A 19,852-nucleotide genomic window follows, 5' to 3' on the forward strand; every position below is an offset into this window, starting at 1 on the left:
TCGAATGTACACAATGTAATCGTCCATGTTAAAATAGTAACTTGGAATAATCAACAATGCGTGTTTGAACAAGGGGGACCACCACCGTGTGCACCGTGCGGGGAAAATCGAAATATACAAGCAAGCGGGCGGGAGGCGCGGCGCCGGGGCGGCGACGCGCAAAAATACAAGCCTTTTTCTCGCGCGTGTAAAATCATTAGCATCCGCGCGAGTTACGAGCCTCATTTGCATACCCGATGCCCGCGGTATAATGCACGCCGTTTCTGGAGGACTCCTCGATATTCGCCTCGATATCCATTTTTCCCTCCCTTCCCCCCTCCCCCTCCCCCCCGTTATATCCTCTCCGTTTTATTTGGATTTCATTCGGTAAGCTCCGGCCGCGCGAGCAAACCGTAAATCTCAAATATAAAAACACTATTCAATATACGAAATACATTTTGTCAAGTTTAAAAAAGAGAGAAAGAGAGAAAGAGAGAGGGAGAGAGTTAGCTAGAGTGGGAGAGAGAGAAAACTAGAGCTAGAGAGAGAGAGAAAAAGAGAGAGAGAGAGAGTAAATTCGTTCTAACTTCATCCCGTCGATCCAATTTCCAATAAAATTCCTTTTCGAGAGCCCGAAATTGCTTTGCCTCCTGAGAATGTAAATATTCGAGTGTCACAGAAAGTATTGCCGCGTTCGGCGGCTTCGGCCGCTGTGTTTCCCGATTATTATTTTTCGCAAGCAAAATAAATTCGGCGAACGGCGACGTAGCGATCGCCGATCGCTGAAATTTCCTAGATTTTTACAGAAATTTCTAAATCTTCACAGTAATTTCCTAGATTTTTACAGAAATTTCCGAAATTTTTACAGAAATGTTCGGACCATTACAGAAATTTTCAGATCATTACAAAAATTTCCTACATTTTTACAGAAATCTCCAGCTTATTATATTCCGATATATCGTTCGGCGCTCTCGCGAGGCTCGCGATTGTTCGAAGCGCGCTAATTGATCGATGCTGTTCGTCGGGACTGCCGATTTCGATTCACTACGTCCGCATAGCTTTGCGATAAGGTCGCGATAATTAATTCTAGTAAATCGATGAACTAATGATTCGTTGCACGGTCGGTCTCGAAAGTTTGCGCACCCGCTGCTGAACTTCCGTGTATTTCAGAAATACAGTTTCTTTCAGTATCTTAACCGAGTAGAACAATTTTTCTGATTCAAATTTCTTTGTTTTCTCACTTCAAATGTATCCTGACTGCGCCGATTTCAATCTCATTGCCAAAATTACTTGATATCAATGTTTTTGGTGAAGATTGCAAGAATTAATTAATTGTAATTATAAAATATATAACGATAATTATATGTATATAATATATATAACGATTTAGATGAATTAAATCGAGTCGTAAGATATTCGAGCACACTAAATTTGATTACCAACGAATTATTAAGACTCGTTAGAGCAAGTACTTAGTTACTTCGATCAATTTCAACTTTCCCAGTTTCACTTTCCTTGGCTAAACTGTGCTGAAGTTACAAGCTGAACCCGTGAATTTCGTGAGATATTTTTGGCTTATAGTTTGACAATCGACGGCGTTAAATACTGCATTCATGGAAGAAAAAATGTCTTATGATTTTTACGTTTCTTTAACACTTCGAATTTCGCGTGAGAAATGGCTGTCGAAATTACTGTTGTCCTTTAAAAATCAATCTTCACACGTGCGTTCGATGCGAACAATTTGTGACGATTCTCATTGACATCTGCGCGATGCAAAATTATTAAAAATGTATCGAACTGTCGCGCACGTTACAATTTTAAACCACAGTAGAACCTCTATTATCCGATCCCTCTGGTAGCCGAATTCTTTGTCATCGAGACACGTTGTTCGTTTAAATCAAAGATTCACAATTTATCGTCAATGAGGACTTAATTTAACAATTGAATTCACTATCTGACCGCTTACGTTTCCTGGATTATCTCTATTTTACTTATTTTTTACTTAGGCCAGTGGTGCCCCTATTATATTTAATTATATATATATATATATATATATATATATATATATATATATATATATATATATATATATAATTAAATTTCCTTATTCTTTTACTTTCTTCATTTTTAAATTAAGAAATATAATATGTCTTATTCGATAAATATAAATATTAATTATACCCGAGAACAAGCCAGGGGCACAGCAATTGATATCGCTCCACAGTGACTGATGCTACTACCCTATACAGTACATTCTCTCTAATTATTGCTCTGCTAGTAAACAAAAATGGAGAATTTTGGAAGAGCAACTCAATAACAATAATTTCGAGCGAGGCTCGATTAATCGCATCTCCTCTTCCCAAATTGTTTATGTAAAAAATTGTAATCTTTGTTTAAAAGCTGAGTGTCAATTTGAGAGAATTTACTGCACTTACCCCTGGATCGCATAATTACCGAGGTTCCACTGTGCGTTGATTCTACGAGATCGTTAACATCGAGCTGAAGAATTTGATTAGAAAACAAAATAATTTCATTTGAGAGATCGCGAATGAAATTTAGGAGGCGTGCGGAAAGTTTCGCGACCGACGGTGTGCCTGTCCTAAAAACAAAATTCAGCTAATTGCACGGGAGCCCGGTCGCGGGGCGAGAAGATCGCAGAATTCGGAACACCGGGACGGGGCGATCCCGTTCTCGCACGTGCGATTCGCACGGGCCGAAGTGCTCTAATTGAATCCTTCGCAGCCACGGGAAGAGATTTCCACGGTCGCCAGGCGAAGTTTTCGACGTCGTTCGGAACTCTTTCGGCGGCGGCGAGGTAAGACTAAAAAGGGGGATGTCGGGAACGGTGGATGGCGGCGCCACGCGGGGGCGTGCGCGGAAGAATTGGATTCTTCATCAATCGAGATCGGGTAGGCCGCCGTTGGAGCCGAAGCTGTCTCTGGAATCCTTTTGGGCTCGCTCGAAATGGCTGCCGGGAGAGACGTCTTTCAGACGGTTCTCGAAATTCAGAAAGTCTGAGCCGCACGGACTGCAGGCCTGCATTGATTGGGCAAAAGGTTCTTTGTTCAAGCGATCCGGCACACTGTTCCTTCAACCCTTAACAACCCGCCGGCGTTCTAAGCGATTCGCGCACCCACCGACCGATCGATTACAAACAATGTTCGTGGAAAATTGTTTTTGAAAATGTTGCCCACTTTCGTAACTATCTTTTCAAACGGAATAACTTTTTTAAAATTGGCTCGAAGGGCTTCGATATTTTTGAGATGTTTGAGCGACTAGTTTTCTTTGAAATGAGTACGCGAAAAGTTTTTTCAAGTTGCAATCGATTGGAGTGATGAAAAAATTAAAGAACGGTGTCTTTTTTTAAAACTTTTTTATCTGAGCCCGTAACGAAAATTTAAGAAATGCATTTTATAGGTCACGGTAAAATTTCATCGAAATCGGTTGACCTGGATATGAGCTTTAATCGATTAGAGATCGCGAAAATCGCGGTTTTTCACGAATTTCAAGCAAAAACGGGTAATTTTTACATCTCTCAGTGACTATAGCTTGACTACGCGTCGACCGATAATCCGTCGATCATGAAATTGAGATAAATAAGAAGTTTGCAAATTAGCAATAAAGAGGTAACGCACAAATGAACTAATAAACTGAACTTAACGAAACACAAAAAGAATGTCAATGTTTTTTTTTTAGAGAAAACTCTGAATCGAAAGAAGATCCCGTGATGAAAGATGCGTTTTGCACCGCATAACTAATTTTCAAAGAAAAGCGAACTTGCACCGATTTTATTCTGAACCCTCGATTTATCGAACGCCAACCTTTACTTGGACGTTTAAATATTGACAATAGGAGAGCAGAGTTTGATTTCTGTTTAACGCTAAACATACCATGTCGGTCAATTTCCGCGCTGCTTATTGACCATTATCGATCGGTTATGGCAGTAATGCATGCAGGGTTGTCAAGGGTTAACCGGACTGCGGATGTTTATGCATTCTGAGCTAACGTACTCAAGTCATTTTGCTTTAACCCGGCTTTTGTCTCGAGCACCTCGAATATTTCACTAGTTATTGATAATCGAAACAGAATTGCTATCATTAGATTACTATCGTCGACTACCTGATACGATAGTCGAGCTAAATTAATCGTGACGAAGATTCCATACACGCTCCGGCAAATTTGAATATTATTCGTTTTCTCTAAATCGGAACAAAATTTGATTCTTCTGTTATCAAAATCTATACAAGCAGCATAAATAATCTCATTCTGTTACAGAAATGATTAAGAATGATACTTCTCTCAAAGTTTTATATTTAATTTTCTAAATTCGCGTCCACGAAGAAAATTTCACTTCGAGTAAACGTCAATTACTTCAAATCTTAAAATTGTGCATATTTGAAACAGTTTACGTAAAGACGTATCTTGAATTACGTTATTTTTATTTACATTTTGAACCTCTATATACGATTATTACAATCGAAAATTCTAATCATCCGGATGAATGCAATAATTCAATGTGCTCGCAGGAGGTGAAGGATTAGGAAATGTAAAAATGGCTCAATGAAATCGTGCATCAATACGGAGAATCGCAGGTTTGCATAAACACCGCCGGTCCACTTACGATAAATTGTTTTTACTTGGATCAAGAAGCTGTCGGACTCGGTATTTTCTGTTATTTGCCTTTCCAACCGGGGCGACGAGATCACGGTGCTCTCCGCGCTGTTGCATAGCCCTCCTTCGCTGTCCATCATCTTTCAAGAATAATCACGAGTTCGTTTAAAATGATTAATTTAATTTAATTAAATAACGGCGAAGCACTCGTATAATTGCGATGATCCCGACATCGGACTGCGGATCTTCGTGCGAAATAAAAACTGTCGTTCGCCGACCGGGACAAACAGAAAGCAGATAAAGACGTCGAATCACTTCGATCGATGCAAATGCAGCATAAAATCCGCAGTCCGTTTATTGCTCGAGTGGAACGGAAAACGGCACGACAGGTGACGGCTGTCGTTAAATAAATTGAGTTCGTTAACGAACGTGAAATTTCGAGGTATGTTCACATTTTATTGCTAGCAATACAATGTAAAAAAAAAAATATGTAAAAAAAATAACGAAAGCACGAATGCGGACGCAATCTCGGCGGAAATAAATTAGTCTAACTAAAATTTCGCTAATAATAATAATAATAATAATAATAGTAGAATCTGAGAACGTTCCTGGCAAGAAAACTAAACCATTCTCGCCGTGACATGAGCGATCAAAAATAATTGGTTGCTTCTCGCTAGAAATCACAGTCGTGTAACGCCGTCGAATAGGTCGTCGGTTCAAAAAAGTCTTATCGGATGCTAGATCGAGTCTATTCGGGATTCGAGCAGATGGTGATAGAACTGCATGTCGATCGAATAGAAATTGATGTTATTTTGCTGCCAGGACCTTAAGAACTCGCAAGCGAAGCACTCCGTGAAGTTACAATAGTCAGGGGAATCTGTTACCAGCTTGGTCTTCTCCTCGACCATCTCGACCACGTTGTTGCCGTCCTCGGTGCTGGTGATGATGCCGGTGGCCAACTTTTTCCCAAGAATTTTCACCTCTTTCCGACAGCCGCCGGACGTGTTCACGACGTTCGTCTCGCATCCGTTCGTGTTCGCGGCGGTGTTCTTCAGGAACTGTTCGTACGGCGTGAGCAGCTTCACGTTCGAGTACTGCGACGCCATGATCTCCTGACTATGATTTTTCGGGCCCAGGATCTTCACCTCGCCGAGGCCGGAGAACAGCTTCGACGGCGGCATGCTGTTGTTCGTCTTGATGCCGAGGACCTTGCCGCGAAATTACAGCGTTTATGCATCAAAATAATCGCCGCTGACCGTCGAGTAATTTTTCTTTTTTTTTAACAGCATACAATTTCATTTGAAGGACAATGTCAGTGGTGGTCGATGATCGAAGGACAATTTCGATTTCGTAAATCATTATTAAAATATATGAACTTACCGAAAGTTAGGATGATATATTTTTTTTATTCTTCGGTACACTGAAGGGTCGAGGACAGTATAGAGGGTGTCCCATGAGTATGTTAACGCTTAGAAATGAGGGGTTCCTGAGGTCATTTGAAGTAACTTTTTCCTTAGCGAAAATGCGATCCGCGGCTTCGTTCGCGAGTTATCGAGGAAAAACGGTGACCAATGAGAAGCGAGATCAGCTGATGCGAGGCGACCGAGTTAATGGGGAGCAGCGGGTTTCGATCGCTCGGCCGGCTAGCGCTACGCGTTCTCGCATCTCATTGGTCAGTGATTTTTCGTTAATAACTCGTAAACGAAGCCGCGGATTGTATTTTTGCCAAGGAAAAAGTTACTTCAAATGACCTCATGAATCACCTCTTTGCAAATGTTAACGTAATTATGGGCCTTCATATAATGGGCCTTAACATAATTGCGCCTTCCATGTGTAAATAAATAAATAAGTAAATATATAAATAAATACATAAATAAATAAATAAATAAGTCGGTGTAGAAACGACCTGAATATCGGTAACAATGTGATATAAAAAACAGAGAATCGACGTGAATGTTAAACAGTGACAATTGGGACATTGCGAAAAGACAAGATTACCTTGTTACTCTGATGCGTCGTTCCCAGAATCTTGATGTCCGATTGGCCAATGGGCATCAAACCCCCGTCGGGTTCACTGTCGTCGAAAACGGATGACAGTTTCATCTTGCTTTCATAGACCGAGTGATGTTCCTCCATCGTAGAACTACCGAGAATGTTCAGATCCTCAGTTAAACTATTGTTGCTCTTCAAATACGGAAGCGTTTCACTTAGGATCGACAAGGGGGGATGATTTTTCAATAACAGGGAGGATATCGAAGGTTGCGAGGTGGTTGACAAAGTGGAAATGTCGCTTCGGTGACTGAGAATGTTTGTTAACTCTTGTTGACTCGAGGGTACTCCTATACCTATCGTAAAAGTCAGCGGATTCATATTTCAAGGTACTGGTCTCTCGATCGCAGTGCTATTATGGTTACATTTAAAAGCATCGCGTCGCTGAACGATCGAACAATTTAGAGCCAAATCGCTGTCCTCGAACTTCGTCGATGATTAAAGGATGCAGCATTTTTAAGCGAATAAAATAATTGAAGAAAAATGGAAACCTCTGAACGCGAAACATTTTTATTTTGCATAAAGATCCCCGGTGTACAGTAAATTCTCCCTGACTTTCCTTCAGCTTGTAAATGCATAATTTTGGAAGAAGATATACTATTATTTAAGCCTTGCACCTCGTCTTTATAATTATTCACAATCGACATCTATAAAAATGAGCCACGAGGCTCGAATAATCTTCTCTTTCTAAATTATCCAATTTTTGTTTACAAGCTGAAAGAAAATTCGGCAGGATTTGCCGGACTTATCATCGAACAAATACGTCGCAGCTTTCGTCAGATGATCCAAGAAAATTCTGCGAGTACGAAGGGTTAAAGGACTCGAGCGTGCTTTACTCGACCGGCGCGGAACGAGATCTCTAAATTGTTCGGGGCTGTTCGAGCATCTTGCGGAATCCAGAAACACGTAAGAGATGTCAGCGTTAGAGTGGAATGTTCACCTTCGTCGTCGTGCTCGTTGACGGCGAGGCCGGCGTCGATGGACAACGATTTCGGGCCGAGGATTAAATCGTCGATTTTCGGCTGCGAGAGGAAACTGATACCGTCGACGAAACGATCGTCCAGGCTCTTCATGTCGAGGATCCTGATGTCTTTGTCCTCGAGAATCTCGATGCCATCCATCGGCATGGGTTTCTGCGCCGAGGCCGAGTTAAGTACCATGATCTGATTATCCGAATCCCCGATGATCACCTCCCCGTTGCCACGTGTGTTCACCACATTGATCGCGTCCGCTTCGTCGCCGTCGAGGATCGTCACGTCGTGAGCGTTCTGCGCCATCAAATCGCGCGCCTCGCTGTTCGTCATCACCTAATTGCCAAGTTAACGCGGTGAAATGACTGACAACAGCCGCGACGGTAGTTCAGAGACTTTTGACGAAATTCTGCAATGATCCGAACTCCTTCGTGTTAACACCGCCATTTCTTAGTTGAATTGTCCCAACTAATATTTCTGATCGCTCGAAAAACGAGACAAATCAACGGAATTGCATTTGCTTGAAAGCTTGAATATTTTCGTTTTGTTTATAAAAGACACCGGGGTGTTCCGAATATTTTCAAATATCCCGAAAATCATCGCACACTCCGCATTTAATATTCTATAGCGAATAATAAAAAGAATTAATTAAAAAACAATTTTAATTTAATTCTAATTTAATTCTGATTTAATTCTAATTTAATTCTGATTTAGTTCTGATTTAGCTCTGATTTAGTTCTAATTTAATTCTGATTTAGTTCTAATTTAATTCAGATTTAGTTCTAATTTAGTTCTGATTTAGTTCTAATTTAGTTCTGATTTAGTTCTAATTTAGTTCTGATTTAGTTCTAATTTAGTTCTGATTTAGTTCTAATTTAATTCTGATTTAATTCTGATTTAATTCTAATTTAATTCTGATTTAATTCTAATTTAATCCTAATTTAATTCTGATTTAATCCTAATTTAATTCTGATTCAATTCTAATTTAATTCCAATTTAATTATATAATTCGAAATAATTAATTCGAAGATTTTCTCGTTACAACGTTACACCGAGACTACCAATTTCGGATTTCGCGTCGAAGGAGAAACAAATCTTTCGAATGTACCCCAGTCGAAAAATTGACTGCGCAACAAGGATCGCGAGTCTTCGAAAGCACATATTGGATAAGTGGCAACGCCCGGGCCGGGAATAAGCGTGAAAATCATGATCGATAAGTTTCATCACCTCGTAACGGCCGTCCTCGGTGGCCCGCACGAATTGTATCCCGCCCTGGGCAGCCAGTTCCAGCAACTCGTTGCAATCCTCCATCGTCGGGGATACAACGGTTCCATTCTGGCGATTTGGCTCGTTTCTCGGGGCCTCACCGTACGTGAACTGGGAATCCAATGCCGTGACTAGGCTCTCTGTCGACAATGCACCAAATAAAGACCACATTGCCGCGACAGTGTGAAAAACAGCGCCGCCTTTAACGAGCCAATTATATGGCCGAGCGGCGACAGACACGCTCGAATCTTGGCGTCGCCGGTGTCTCGGGATCGCAGATTTCATCGTGAAGAACTGAATCATTCCGTCGTGAAGCTAAATTATTTAACCGTTCCGATCTACTTCTGGAAGATCTTTTTCGAGGAGCAATGCCATCAGCCGAGGCAATTATTCGGTGCCGGTTTCAGGGACGCGAGAGTAAATATTTTATTTCAACCTTCACTTGTTCTTCGGGTTCGTTTAATTTAGTCATCATTGATTTTAAACGAATAGTTTTAGAGCAATCTTGTCTGAATTTTTCAATTTTCGAGGAGAAATCGGTACGATAAATGATCGATCTTGTAAATTATGTGCTGTCGATGTACTTTCGATATTTTCTATAAATGTATTCTTCAGGGTGTCCAAAAATTATGGTACTTCCGTGAAATGAGGGGTTCCTGAGATCATTTGAAGTAACTTTTTCCTTAGCGAAAATGCAATCCGCGGCGTCGTTTGCGAGTTATTAGCGAAAAACAGTGACCAATGAGAGGCGAGCTAGGCTGACGCTAGGCGGCCGAGCCAATGGGGAGCAGCGGGCTTCGATCGCTCGGCCGCCTAGCGCTACGCGTTCTCGCCTCTCATTGGTCAGTGTTTTTCGTTAATAACTCGTAAACGAAGCGACGGATTGCATTTTCGTTAAGAAGAAAGTTGCTTCGAATGACCTCAAGAACATCCTGGGACACCCTGTATCATTTATGCATATTTTATTATAAACACAGGATCTGTTTAAAATAACCAAGAGATCGATCAGATTCGATTTCACTGTGCGGAGAGGAATGCGCGCTAAGACATCTGCTAACGTCTACTAAGTATTTTCTACTAAAGACATTCGGAAGTCACTCCGAGACCTCGACCGTTCCAGTATTATTAATCTTTCCGTGTAGGATTGTCTATTTTCCGATATCCCTGGATGCCCCCACAGTTTACGATTATTCATACGAAGGTAATCCTCACCGTGTTCGCTTTCCGGACCAGGCGGCTCGACGATGAAATTGATTTTTCCGTCGGGATCAATGCTCTGAATGACAGTCGCCACCACAGGCACCTTTATCTGCACAGCTTTGATCCTGTCAGCGTCCGGCGCGATCGTCGGGCTCAGGCTCATCTTTCCGGCTATTCGAAGATCTTCCGCTGTCGCCGCAGTCAAAATCTAAGAAACAGACACGCAACATTGCTCGTCAATTTTATTTTCAATCAGATGCACCTATTAACAGGTTTTTCAATAATTGAAATGTGTTTAAGGGGAATATGTGGGTTGCAGAGTTATTTATTCAGATTTGATAATTAATCTTTGCGCAATTAATAATTCTCTGTTAAATAATATTATAAATATTCTAAAATACTCTATCATAATTCCCAACTGTATATGATGTTCTAAATGTTTTAAAACAATTTAGAATACTCTACTTAATATACTCTATAATTGCCAAATTTTATTAAAATGGACAAAACGTAATATTGTCGAAAAAGTAATTCATGCCATGCAATTTTCGCAATTATAATTTAATTAACACTAGATTATTATTAACGCGTCATTTGGGCATGTTCCAAATGTTTCAATTTGCGATTATTGAAATTTTAAAGACACATTTATTTATTCAACAAAGTTTCATTAAACATGTATCGTAACAAACATTGCTAAAAAGTAGAATAAATATTGTTAAACCTAGTGTTAAATAAAGTACTTAAATGATATGAAATATAAGAGATTGTTGGCGTAGAGGTGAAAGTGTTAAACAATAATATCAAAAAAGCTTGTTGCATTATATTAATCTAAATAATTCCATGTATTATGAACGAAATTATCGTAATTTTTGAACAGCCTATTAAAAAATTCTTAACCGATGGTATTCGATGTTGAAAGCACTGTTAGACGAGTAAATTGTTAATAAATGAACCAGCAAATAAAGTGTCGATAAATAAAGCCGATAAATAAAGTGTTAGTAAATAAGCGAAGGTTTTACATTCTTGTGAGTTCCAGTCGGCGAGACTTTCACGAGGATAGGAATTCCCTTGGCAGGCTTGAAGAGAGCGAAAGGCGTTTGGTTCTCCAGCAGAGCCATCTCCATCGCTTTGGTGTCGATCTTGTCGATCACCACCGACTCCATGACATCGGACTTTCGAGAAACAGTTCACGGCGTTCATTGTCACATTTCTCTTTCTCCGTTGTATTATGATAAGAAAAAAAAGATGTAGATTATTCAGCGGACGGTACCTTAGGGGGGCTACAAATCGCGAGCAGGGGGTCCTTGTCTCTAACTTCCATGGTCTGATTGCGGTCATTGTTCGGCAGTTGCACGATCCGGACGTTTTTGCTAACAGTGAATTTTGAACGATTTTAGCGGATTCAATGGACTCGATTACATTTTCGTGTTGAAACAACGAAAAACCGTGGCACCGTTTTCATGGAAGGAAAATGGATACGCGATAGCTTCGTGTGTACCGTTAAAAATGTACCAGACTGGCGGAGTTGTCTGCATTTATAACTAGACCAACCAGAAATTTTAATTGCAGCATGAACTGTTGCTCGAAATTTCAAATTCATAGCATGCTAAAACAATGTTTTCAATGGAATCGGAAAATTTCGATTGTGAACGCAGCAATTCACTCTCGCCAGTAGAATCGATCAATTAATTCTCTAAGTATTAAACTGCGAATCTTTACGTAAAATAAAAAGTTCCCGCATCAATTGCAGAAAAATTTAAACGTTAAATATTTTTAACTCAGAATTTCGATTATAATTTCGATGTAATATAAGATATAATATATATATAAATATATATATATAATAATATAATATAATATAATATAATATAATATATATATAATAATATAATATAATATAATATAATATATATATAATAATATAATATAATATATATAATATAATATAATATAACATACAATATAAGTGAGAAATTGTTTTCAGTTTGAATAATCTTAGCAAGATAACGATGAAAAAGTATCCTCGAAATTATCTGGCAAATTATTTCGATTTTCCGTGTTTCCATTTCAACCATAAATGCAGAAAATCCGCAGTCTATAACAGAACAGAAAAGATACAAGTATAAGAAATATTATATTAGAATAACCTAACCCTTCAAGGTCCTACATCGAAGCAAATTAGAAATTAACTTCCGAACCGATGTACTTATTTATTTATTTTCTATGTATATTCATGGTTAAAATATGTACGATCAAAATATTTTTTTTAACTATCGAAAACAGACTATAAAATTACAAACAAAAACGCGGCAAACTCTAAATTCTAAACTGAGAGAATACTCGGTACCGCAAAGGGTTAACGTGTTCGCTGAACCGCGAATGTTTATGCAAAATAAAAATGTTCTCGAGTCGATGGTAAGTGAACATTATGTGACCTAACCCTTTAAGGTCCTACATCGAAGCAAATTAGAAATTGACTTCCGAACCAATATACTTATTTATTTATTTTCTATGTATATTCACGGTTAAATTATGTGCGGCAACGATCGAAATATATTTTAACTATCGAAAACAGACTACAAAATTACAAACAAAAACGCGGCAAATTCTAAATTCTAAACTGAGAGAATACTCGGCACCGCAAAGGGTTAACGTGTTCGCTGAACCGCGAATGTTTATGCAAAATAAAAATGTTCTCGAGTCGATGGTAAAGCAGCGAACATTGTGTTCCGAGTTATGAGAGAGAGACGTAGGAAACAGGAAATAGAGGATGGCCCGGAAAGATCAACATTCAGGCTGCGTTCGTTTATCCATGGAGAAAAGGCTCTCCGTCATGGAGCAAATTAAGCGACGCCGGCGTCGCGACGTCTACGTACTTCCTTATGATGTTCGGATCGTTGATTTCGGGCTGGGAGGCGGTCGGATGTCGATAGTTTATGCCGTGCTTGTACTCCTCGTGCGATCTCAAAGAGAATCGACGCGGAAACTCTTTGCCGCAGATTCCGCACACGTACTGCATTTTCTCGGCGTGTGCATGCGCTTTGACCTTGTGGCAGACCAAATTCGACATTTGATTGAAGCCTTTGCCGCAAAGCTCGCATTTGTACGGCCGCTCGTTCGTATGGGTAAACACGTGGTTCCTCAAATTGCCTGACAACGAAACGGTGTTCAACCATTAAAGCTTGTAATCATCCCCCGAATTATATTGACCGACGGCCGCGCGTATCGAGATCCGTTACAGGCCGATCTCGCGCCACGATTTCAGCCCGCCGCAAGTTTTCCGGCAACGATGATCGAGCCAGATCGAAACTTTCGACTTTTCTTTTCCACGCGATCGCGCTCGATCGCTGATCGGAGTCCGAAAAAATTCATCCTCGTCGAAGCTGTGGGATCGAACTGTACGCAATGTCTTTTTTTGTCAAACGCTATATGTTTTATGTTATTTATACGTTAAATGTTGCGAGAACGACGCGACCGGTGCGATGATTTTTCAGAGAAGTAACCGGGCTCGTTCGCGTTACCGATAGAGCCTGATTAAAAAGTGCGAAAGACGCGTTAATTTAATTATCGGATCGATCGTCCGCTGTTGTTCATTATTAGCTGGTGTATAAAATAATGGAAAACGTGGAAAGTTGAGCTTTTCAACGTTGTGATACCTTTTTGATGAAATCCTTTCCCGCAAACCTGACACTTGTGCGGCTTGTGCTCCGAGTGTGTTTTCCGATGCGAGATCAACGTGGAAACTCTGGAAAATTGGGAACACTAGAGTCAGCGTTGAAAATCAACGAGTAACGTACACGTGCAATTATCAAACCGTTTTAATATCAATTTTGTATATCTTTCTAACATCCCTATTGTCTCAGGTTGCGCCTATTTTTGTCACGATCGGACCGCAGATTTTCTGCGTTTGTGAGAAAAATGTGACACTAAAATCCGTAACGGTAAAAAGCTTAAATGAATTTAAGGATTCCAACACGTCCGATTTATTAAAATTATTGAAGGAAGAGAAATATTTCTATTTAACAGCTTTTTCCTACGATTAATACAGCATTGTTATTTAGAATAAAAATCTGCGGTCATAATGAATACCAAAAATCCTCGAACTAATAATAACAAATACCATCGTTAAAGAATCAATTGTCTAACACTGAACCTACCACGCCGAACTCGCACATTTTTTATTTTGAGACCCTTGACTGAGACTCTTGAGACTTTTGAGGACTGTTTTACAATAAAACAATAGCGAAACGTTTAAATAAATTCAATCCCGTCATTCTTGCAAAACGACGCACACCCAGAGCGCGTTTATCGTTCGGCAATCTCGAGGAAAAGTGGGAACAACGTTTTAAATAGCGCCGAATTAACTTCTCCGCGTGACAAAAAACGAACAACAGAGAGGCCCGGTGTCCGTCGTATCGGTAATATTTAAAGCCCCCCGGAAAAGCGATTCCGGCGGTCGGTCGAGTATCCGCGCTGGAACGCGCTTTAAGCGGCGACGCGCAAAAGCGGCGCTTTATTAAAGTTAATTCACAAAAGGACAGAGACGTCAGGCTCGTTAAAAATTTTCTTCCGCCGGTTCCGCACAATCGCGCGATCCCCGTGCCGCGATTCAAAACGCTAATGACCCGGCGTGCTCGGTTACGCGGGCATAATTAGTTTCCTCGCTTGTCGGCGAGATTGTAGTTTCGAAATTTTTCTCCCGCGTTTTTCCATCGCGCAGCAAACGAGACCCGGCGAACGGCTTTGACCGAGGATTCGGCGACGGAGACGGACGGAAAACCGACCCACCGACCTGGTCAACTGAAAATGAAACTGGGAAACACGAGATCGACGATTTCGATCCGGTAAATCGATTCGAATCGGACGTAGTTGCAATAATTTGTTATTCGCGGTACGTTAAATATTTTGAACTCAGAATTTCGATTATAATTTCGATGTAATATGAGATATAATATAATATATAATATAATACACAATATAATATATAATGTTATATAATATAATTTATAATATAATATACAATATAATGTACAATATATATATTATATAATATAATATATAATATATATATAATATAATATATAATGTATACTGTACAATATAATATAATATATAATATTATATACATAATGTAATATATATAATATAATATATAACATTATATGCATAATGTAATATATAATATAATATACAATATGATTATGTGACTCTCATCCCCCCTTTTTCATGACATTTTAAGGATCGAATTTTCTGCATTTCGTTGAATGCTAATTGTGACGTTTCTAAATGGCTGACGCGTAGGAGAGCAGGCGAGGCCGAGAAGTAAATCGGGGAACACGGTGTTGACGGTTCCATACGATCGGAAAGTTACGGGAAAGCAATTAGGATGCAGAGAGTAGTGTCATGAAGAAATAGCGTATCGATTCGGTTGCTGACCTGTTGAAAGTTTTCTTGCAAAATTCGCAAACGTAGGGCCGGGCGTCGCTGTGTATCGCCTTGTGCTGGCTCAGTGTCGATAGCTGCCGGAAAGCTTTGCCGCAAGCATCGCATTTAAAGTTCCTTTCGTCGGTGTGGGTCGGCAAATGTCTCATCAAGGTATACTGATGCCGGAACTCCTTCGAACCTATCGCGAATATTAAGTTGCCTTATATATATTTCTTGTTTAACGGATCGTCGAACAGACGCAACACCGTCTCGAACGATTTAACACGTTGACGTGCGAGGACGTTTCGAACGTGAAGAGTTGTCCAATAGTTTTATTTAACAATTTGAGTGTTGTGTTTATTTTTACAATATAGTGTCTATTACGTCTTCTCAATTCGATCGAAGTCTGCGAAAGGTGACAACGTTGCAAAAGCAATTGATGTCGCACAGATTAACATTTCAATTTTTGGCGTGATTGAATGGAATAATTTATTTTCCGTTATATTTATTTATTTATAATTCTTTTGAGGTTGTTGGCGGGGGCAAAATGTTAACACTCGAATCGCAACAATGTAACCGAGTACGCTTGTGATAATTTATTACATTATTCATATCGTGTTATTATATATCAAGAAGAATAGTTTTTCTCGCAGAGAAACGATCCATTAATAAAAATTGCATGAAAATTGAACTATCGAAAAATCCAACACGTCGGACGATAGACAATTTAGGATGATTTATCATGCCCTGTTTCCCATTTTGTTTCAGAAATCTGTTCACGAGAAATCGCGTGCGCCGTGCACCTATACATGTATGTATCGTAGTGCACATTCTCGAGAGCCATTTTCTGTCTCACAGAGAAATTGGAAATAAAAATTGCTGTACAATATTAATGAGCGCAATGGCCCAGTTATTAAACCAGCTGTTTAAAAAACGCTTTTTAAATCATCATTTTATTGTTCGATTGTTCTGCCTTTAACCTTTACGTTCTTTTCGTTTGTATTATCGAGCATGCCAACGTGTTAATGATTTATCTCGAAGCAAAATACAATAATGTCTCCCTTACTGACGCTCAGATTGTGCACAAAAATGGACAATTTGGGAAGAGGGGACACGATTATTCGAGCCTTGAAGCTCGTTTTTATAATCGTTGACAATTCGTGACTATAAAAAAACGTACCGCAAAGCTGGAATAATCGCATCTCCTCTTCCCAAATTGTCCATTTCTTTGGACAATCTGAGCGTCAATTAGAGTGGCATTACTGTAAATACGCGATATAAAATGAAGAAAAGATAAAGAAAGTTGAAGAATGAAAGAGAAAGAAGAAAAAGAAAAAGAAACAACGAAAAATATACACGAAATCATCGAAAGAATTTGATTTTAGCTCACAGATTCCGCATTCCCAAATTTTCAGCGTCTTTCCATCGCGTTTCAGGTACTTGACGAAATGAAGTTTCGATCTTGGATCATCCTTGTCGATCAGGTGAGTGGAGGACGAAGATGGCGTCTCGACAATCGGATGCGAGTACACCATTACGTTGTCTTCCGGGGCAACGATATTTTGATCCAATATTTGAAATGAATTCTGCATCTGTAACGACGATTAATTAGATTCTACGTCCGGTTTCTAGAAACTATTTGCAAATGGTGCAAGAACGAAATTTCTATGAAACGCGCGCGCGCGTTTCAGAATTGCATTCAGAAATGAAATTCGCACATACCAGAAATATCATAATCTCCGCTAATGTACCCATGACGGCCCCGTAACGGTCTGTTATTAGAATCGGTGTTACATAAATAATCCAATGATTTACCTTGTACTTAAATGCATCTTTGCCAAGAAATTTCGTTACGCTATCGTCAATGTTGATCACCTCGGAATCTATGGCAACGTCCAAGTTCATGCAATCATTCTGGTCGCAAAAGAAATTATATTGTTAAATTATATTATTATAAGAACTGTAATATGTACATGCGGAGAACGATTGTTACAGCTGATGCCAGTTACCTGAATCAACTGATGTTCATTAGCTGAAGACAAGCCGGGTATAACAGTGACGTCATTCCGCCCATCGGAACCTCCTGCCGTCTCCTCCTTCACGTAAACTTCGTAAACACTGATAATAGAATAATCAAAACGTTCTCTTATATCAATGATCACATTTCAAACGGTATACCGCGTTGAGAAAATTTTGTCATCAATTTCTTCGCTTCGAACAGAGAATACGGTAACGAAAAATATTCCATAAACCATTCGGCTGTTCTTGACGAGTATATTCGTCATTACACAAAATGTTGCAATTACTTCACGACGAGTATATTCGTCGTAATACAAATTGTTGACATTTCTTCGTGATGAGTATATTTCTCATAAGACAAAATTGTGCCATTTCTTCGTGACGAGTATATTCGTCATTACACAAAATGTTGCAATTATTTCATGACAAGTATATTCGTCGTAATAAAAATTGTTGACATTTCTTCGTGATGAGTATATTTCTCATAAGACAAAATTGTGCCATTTCTTCGTGACGAGTATATTCGTCATTACACAAAATGTTGCAATTATTTCATGACAAGTATATTCGTCGTAATAAAAATTGTTGACATTTCTTCGTGATGAGTATATTTCTCATAAGACAAAATTGTGCCATTTCTTCGTGACGAGTATATTCGTCATAATACAAAATGTTGCTATTTCTTCATGACGAGTATATTCGTCGTAACACAAAATGTTACCATTTCTTCCTGACGAGTATATTCGTCGTAATACAGAATATTGACATCTCTTCGTGACGAGTATATTCGACGTAATACAAAATGTTGCCATTTCTTCACGACGAGTATATTCGTCGTAACACAAATTGTTGCCATTTCTTCACGACGAGTATACTCGACAAAGACAGCTGACTGGTTAAGAAGGATATATATATATAAATATTTTGACATTCTTCGTTAAATTATATACATCACAAAATTGTCGTATTTAAAGAAAAATATAATATAAAACAATATAATTACAGTGACTTGCAAACATTTCAAAGAGACCGCAACGGATCGCCTGATCAACAGAATAAAATCAATGAACAGCTTCTACTTTACAATTTGTAAAACATAACGATTAAAACGGGCACGTTTGTCAGGCATGCCGAAAGTTCATCGAGGATCCTGTTAGCATAAAAACCGGCTCCGAAATCTCGTTAAATCTTCACGCTTGTTCTATACATTTTTTAAATCTGCAGCGCGCAAGTTATGAAAACAGCGTTTGAAAAAAAAAAGAAAGAAAAAAATATTCGAAAAATTCGACGAGAGAGATATTCGTAGCTGTGTTTAAAACGGTCGCGAGAGATCTTTGTTCTAATTTATTGACGCGGCCGGGAAATTCGAGCTGTGCGCTTATGCAAAATGAAAATTCTCCGCGGAAAATTCCGTGCCGCCGTTATCTGTAAACGTCAGAACTAATTTACCGCAATAGAAAGAAACCCCGGGGTTAAATCCGGGAATAAACCTGATTACACCGTAATCACTTAGAGGTCTAACCCTGACCTAACTCTCGGCCCTAACCGGAACGCATGTTAATGTTTTAAGCTCACCTGATAACCTCGTCCGGAATGGGACGAGGGAATTGCTCCTGCGAATCTTCGTACTGGGTCTCCCCTACAAAGTGCAACAGAGTGGTTCGTTGAAAATTACTCGTCTTTGCAGAAGCAATCGGTTTCTGCGCGGCCGGGCCGCCGCGAAATAATGAAAAAGTTCGCACGCGTTTCCGGCGCACGCAAAATCATCCGTAAAGAATTATACGATATGTTTTACCCGGGACACTGTAAAAAATAACTCTTCGGGGATAAAATGTACACGCTCCCGTTCTAATATTGGATGAAAACTTTTTGAGTCGGCTGTTTATCGGAGCAGCTGTAATAATAATGCATTGTCCCGCGCGTGATCGCGCCCGCTCGTAAATTCTCTCCTATTCGCCGGCATGGAGAATAACTTCTGTCTTTATCGAGCCGATCGCGAGACACTTGGGATCTGTGTATTTTTTCGCGGAGAGGCGTAACTTGAGAAGTGCATCCTCGAGACGCAGGTATCAGGCGCGATAACCAAATCTCGTTCGGGGTCTTTATAATCGATTCAGGAATTCCTGATCCGGCCGACGAAATGAAATGTTCGAATGTACTTTCTTTTTGTCGACGGAAAAGAAAAGTGCGTCGGGGTGCAAGAAATGCAATTAATGGAAGAAAATGAAACTGCAGATCTTCCGTGGAAAAGAACGTTTCGATGCCGATTCCTAAAAACAGAGACGAAATAAAAATGAATTTGTTATTGTTCGTGATTTTAACAACGTGAA

The 19,852-nt window shown here is 39.5% G+C and overlaps 1 protein-coding gene across 1 annotated transcript in view; it reads right to left on the minus strand.

Annotated features, from left to right (window-relative positions):
- Positions 1–2,122: 2,122 nt before the first annotated feature.
- LOC117225560 (uncharacterized) overlaps positions 2,123–19,852 on the minus strand; it is a 57,312-nt gene continuing 39,582 nt past the window's right edge. The window contains exons 4-18 of the mRNA XM_076519441.1: positions 17,513–17,621; positions 17,319–17,417; positions 16,894–17,089; positions 15,516–15,702; positions 13,736–13,824; positions 12,956–13,229; positions 11,350–11,449; positions 11,099–11,251; positions 10,089–10,284; positions 8,838–9,016; positions 7,580–7,946; positions 6,589–6,935; positions 5,475–5,798; positions 4,617–4,730; positions 2,123–3,015 (exon numbers count right to left, since the gene is read on the minus strand). Coding sequence (XP_076375556.1) covers positions 2,875–3,015; positions 4,617–4,730; positions 5,475–5,798; positions 6,589–6,935; positions 7,580–7,946; positions 8,838–9,016; positions 10,089–10,284; positions 11,099–11,251; positions 11,350–11,449; positions 12,956–13,229; positions 13,736–13,824; positions 15,516–15,702; positions 16,894–17,089; positions 17,319–17,417; positions 17,513–17,621 — 2,875 coding nt within the window. The 3' untranslated portion in view covers positions 2,123–2,874. The remainder of the gene's footprint in view (positions 3,016–4,616; positions 4,731–5,474; positions 5,799–6,588; positions 6,936–7,579; positions 7,947–8,837; positions 9,017–10,088; positions 10,285–11,098; positions 11,252–11,349; positions 11,450–12,955; positions 13,230–13,735; positions 13,825–15,515; positions 15,703–16,893; positions 17,090–17,318; positions 17,418–17,512; positions 17,622–19,852) is intronic.

Source organism: Megalopta genalis, chromosome 2, assembly GCF_051020955.1.
Source record: "Megalopta genalis isolate 19385.01 chromosome 2, iyMegGena1_principal, whole genome shotgun sequence".
NCBI lineage: Eukaryota > Metazoa > Arthropoda > Insecta > Hymenoptera > Halictidae > Megalopta > Megalopta genalis.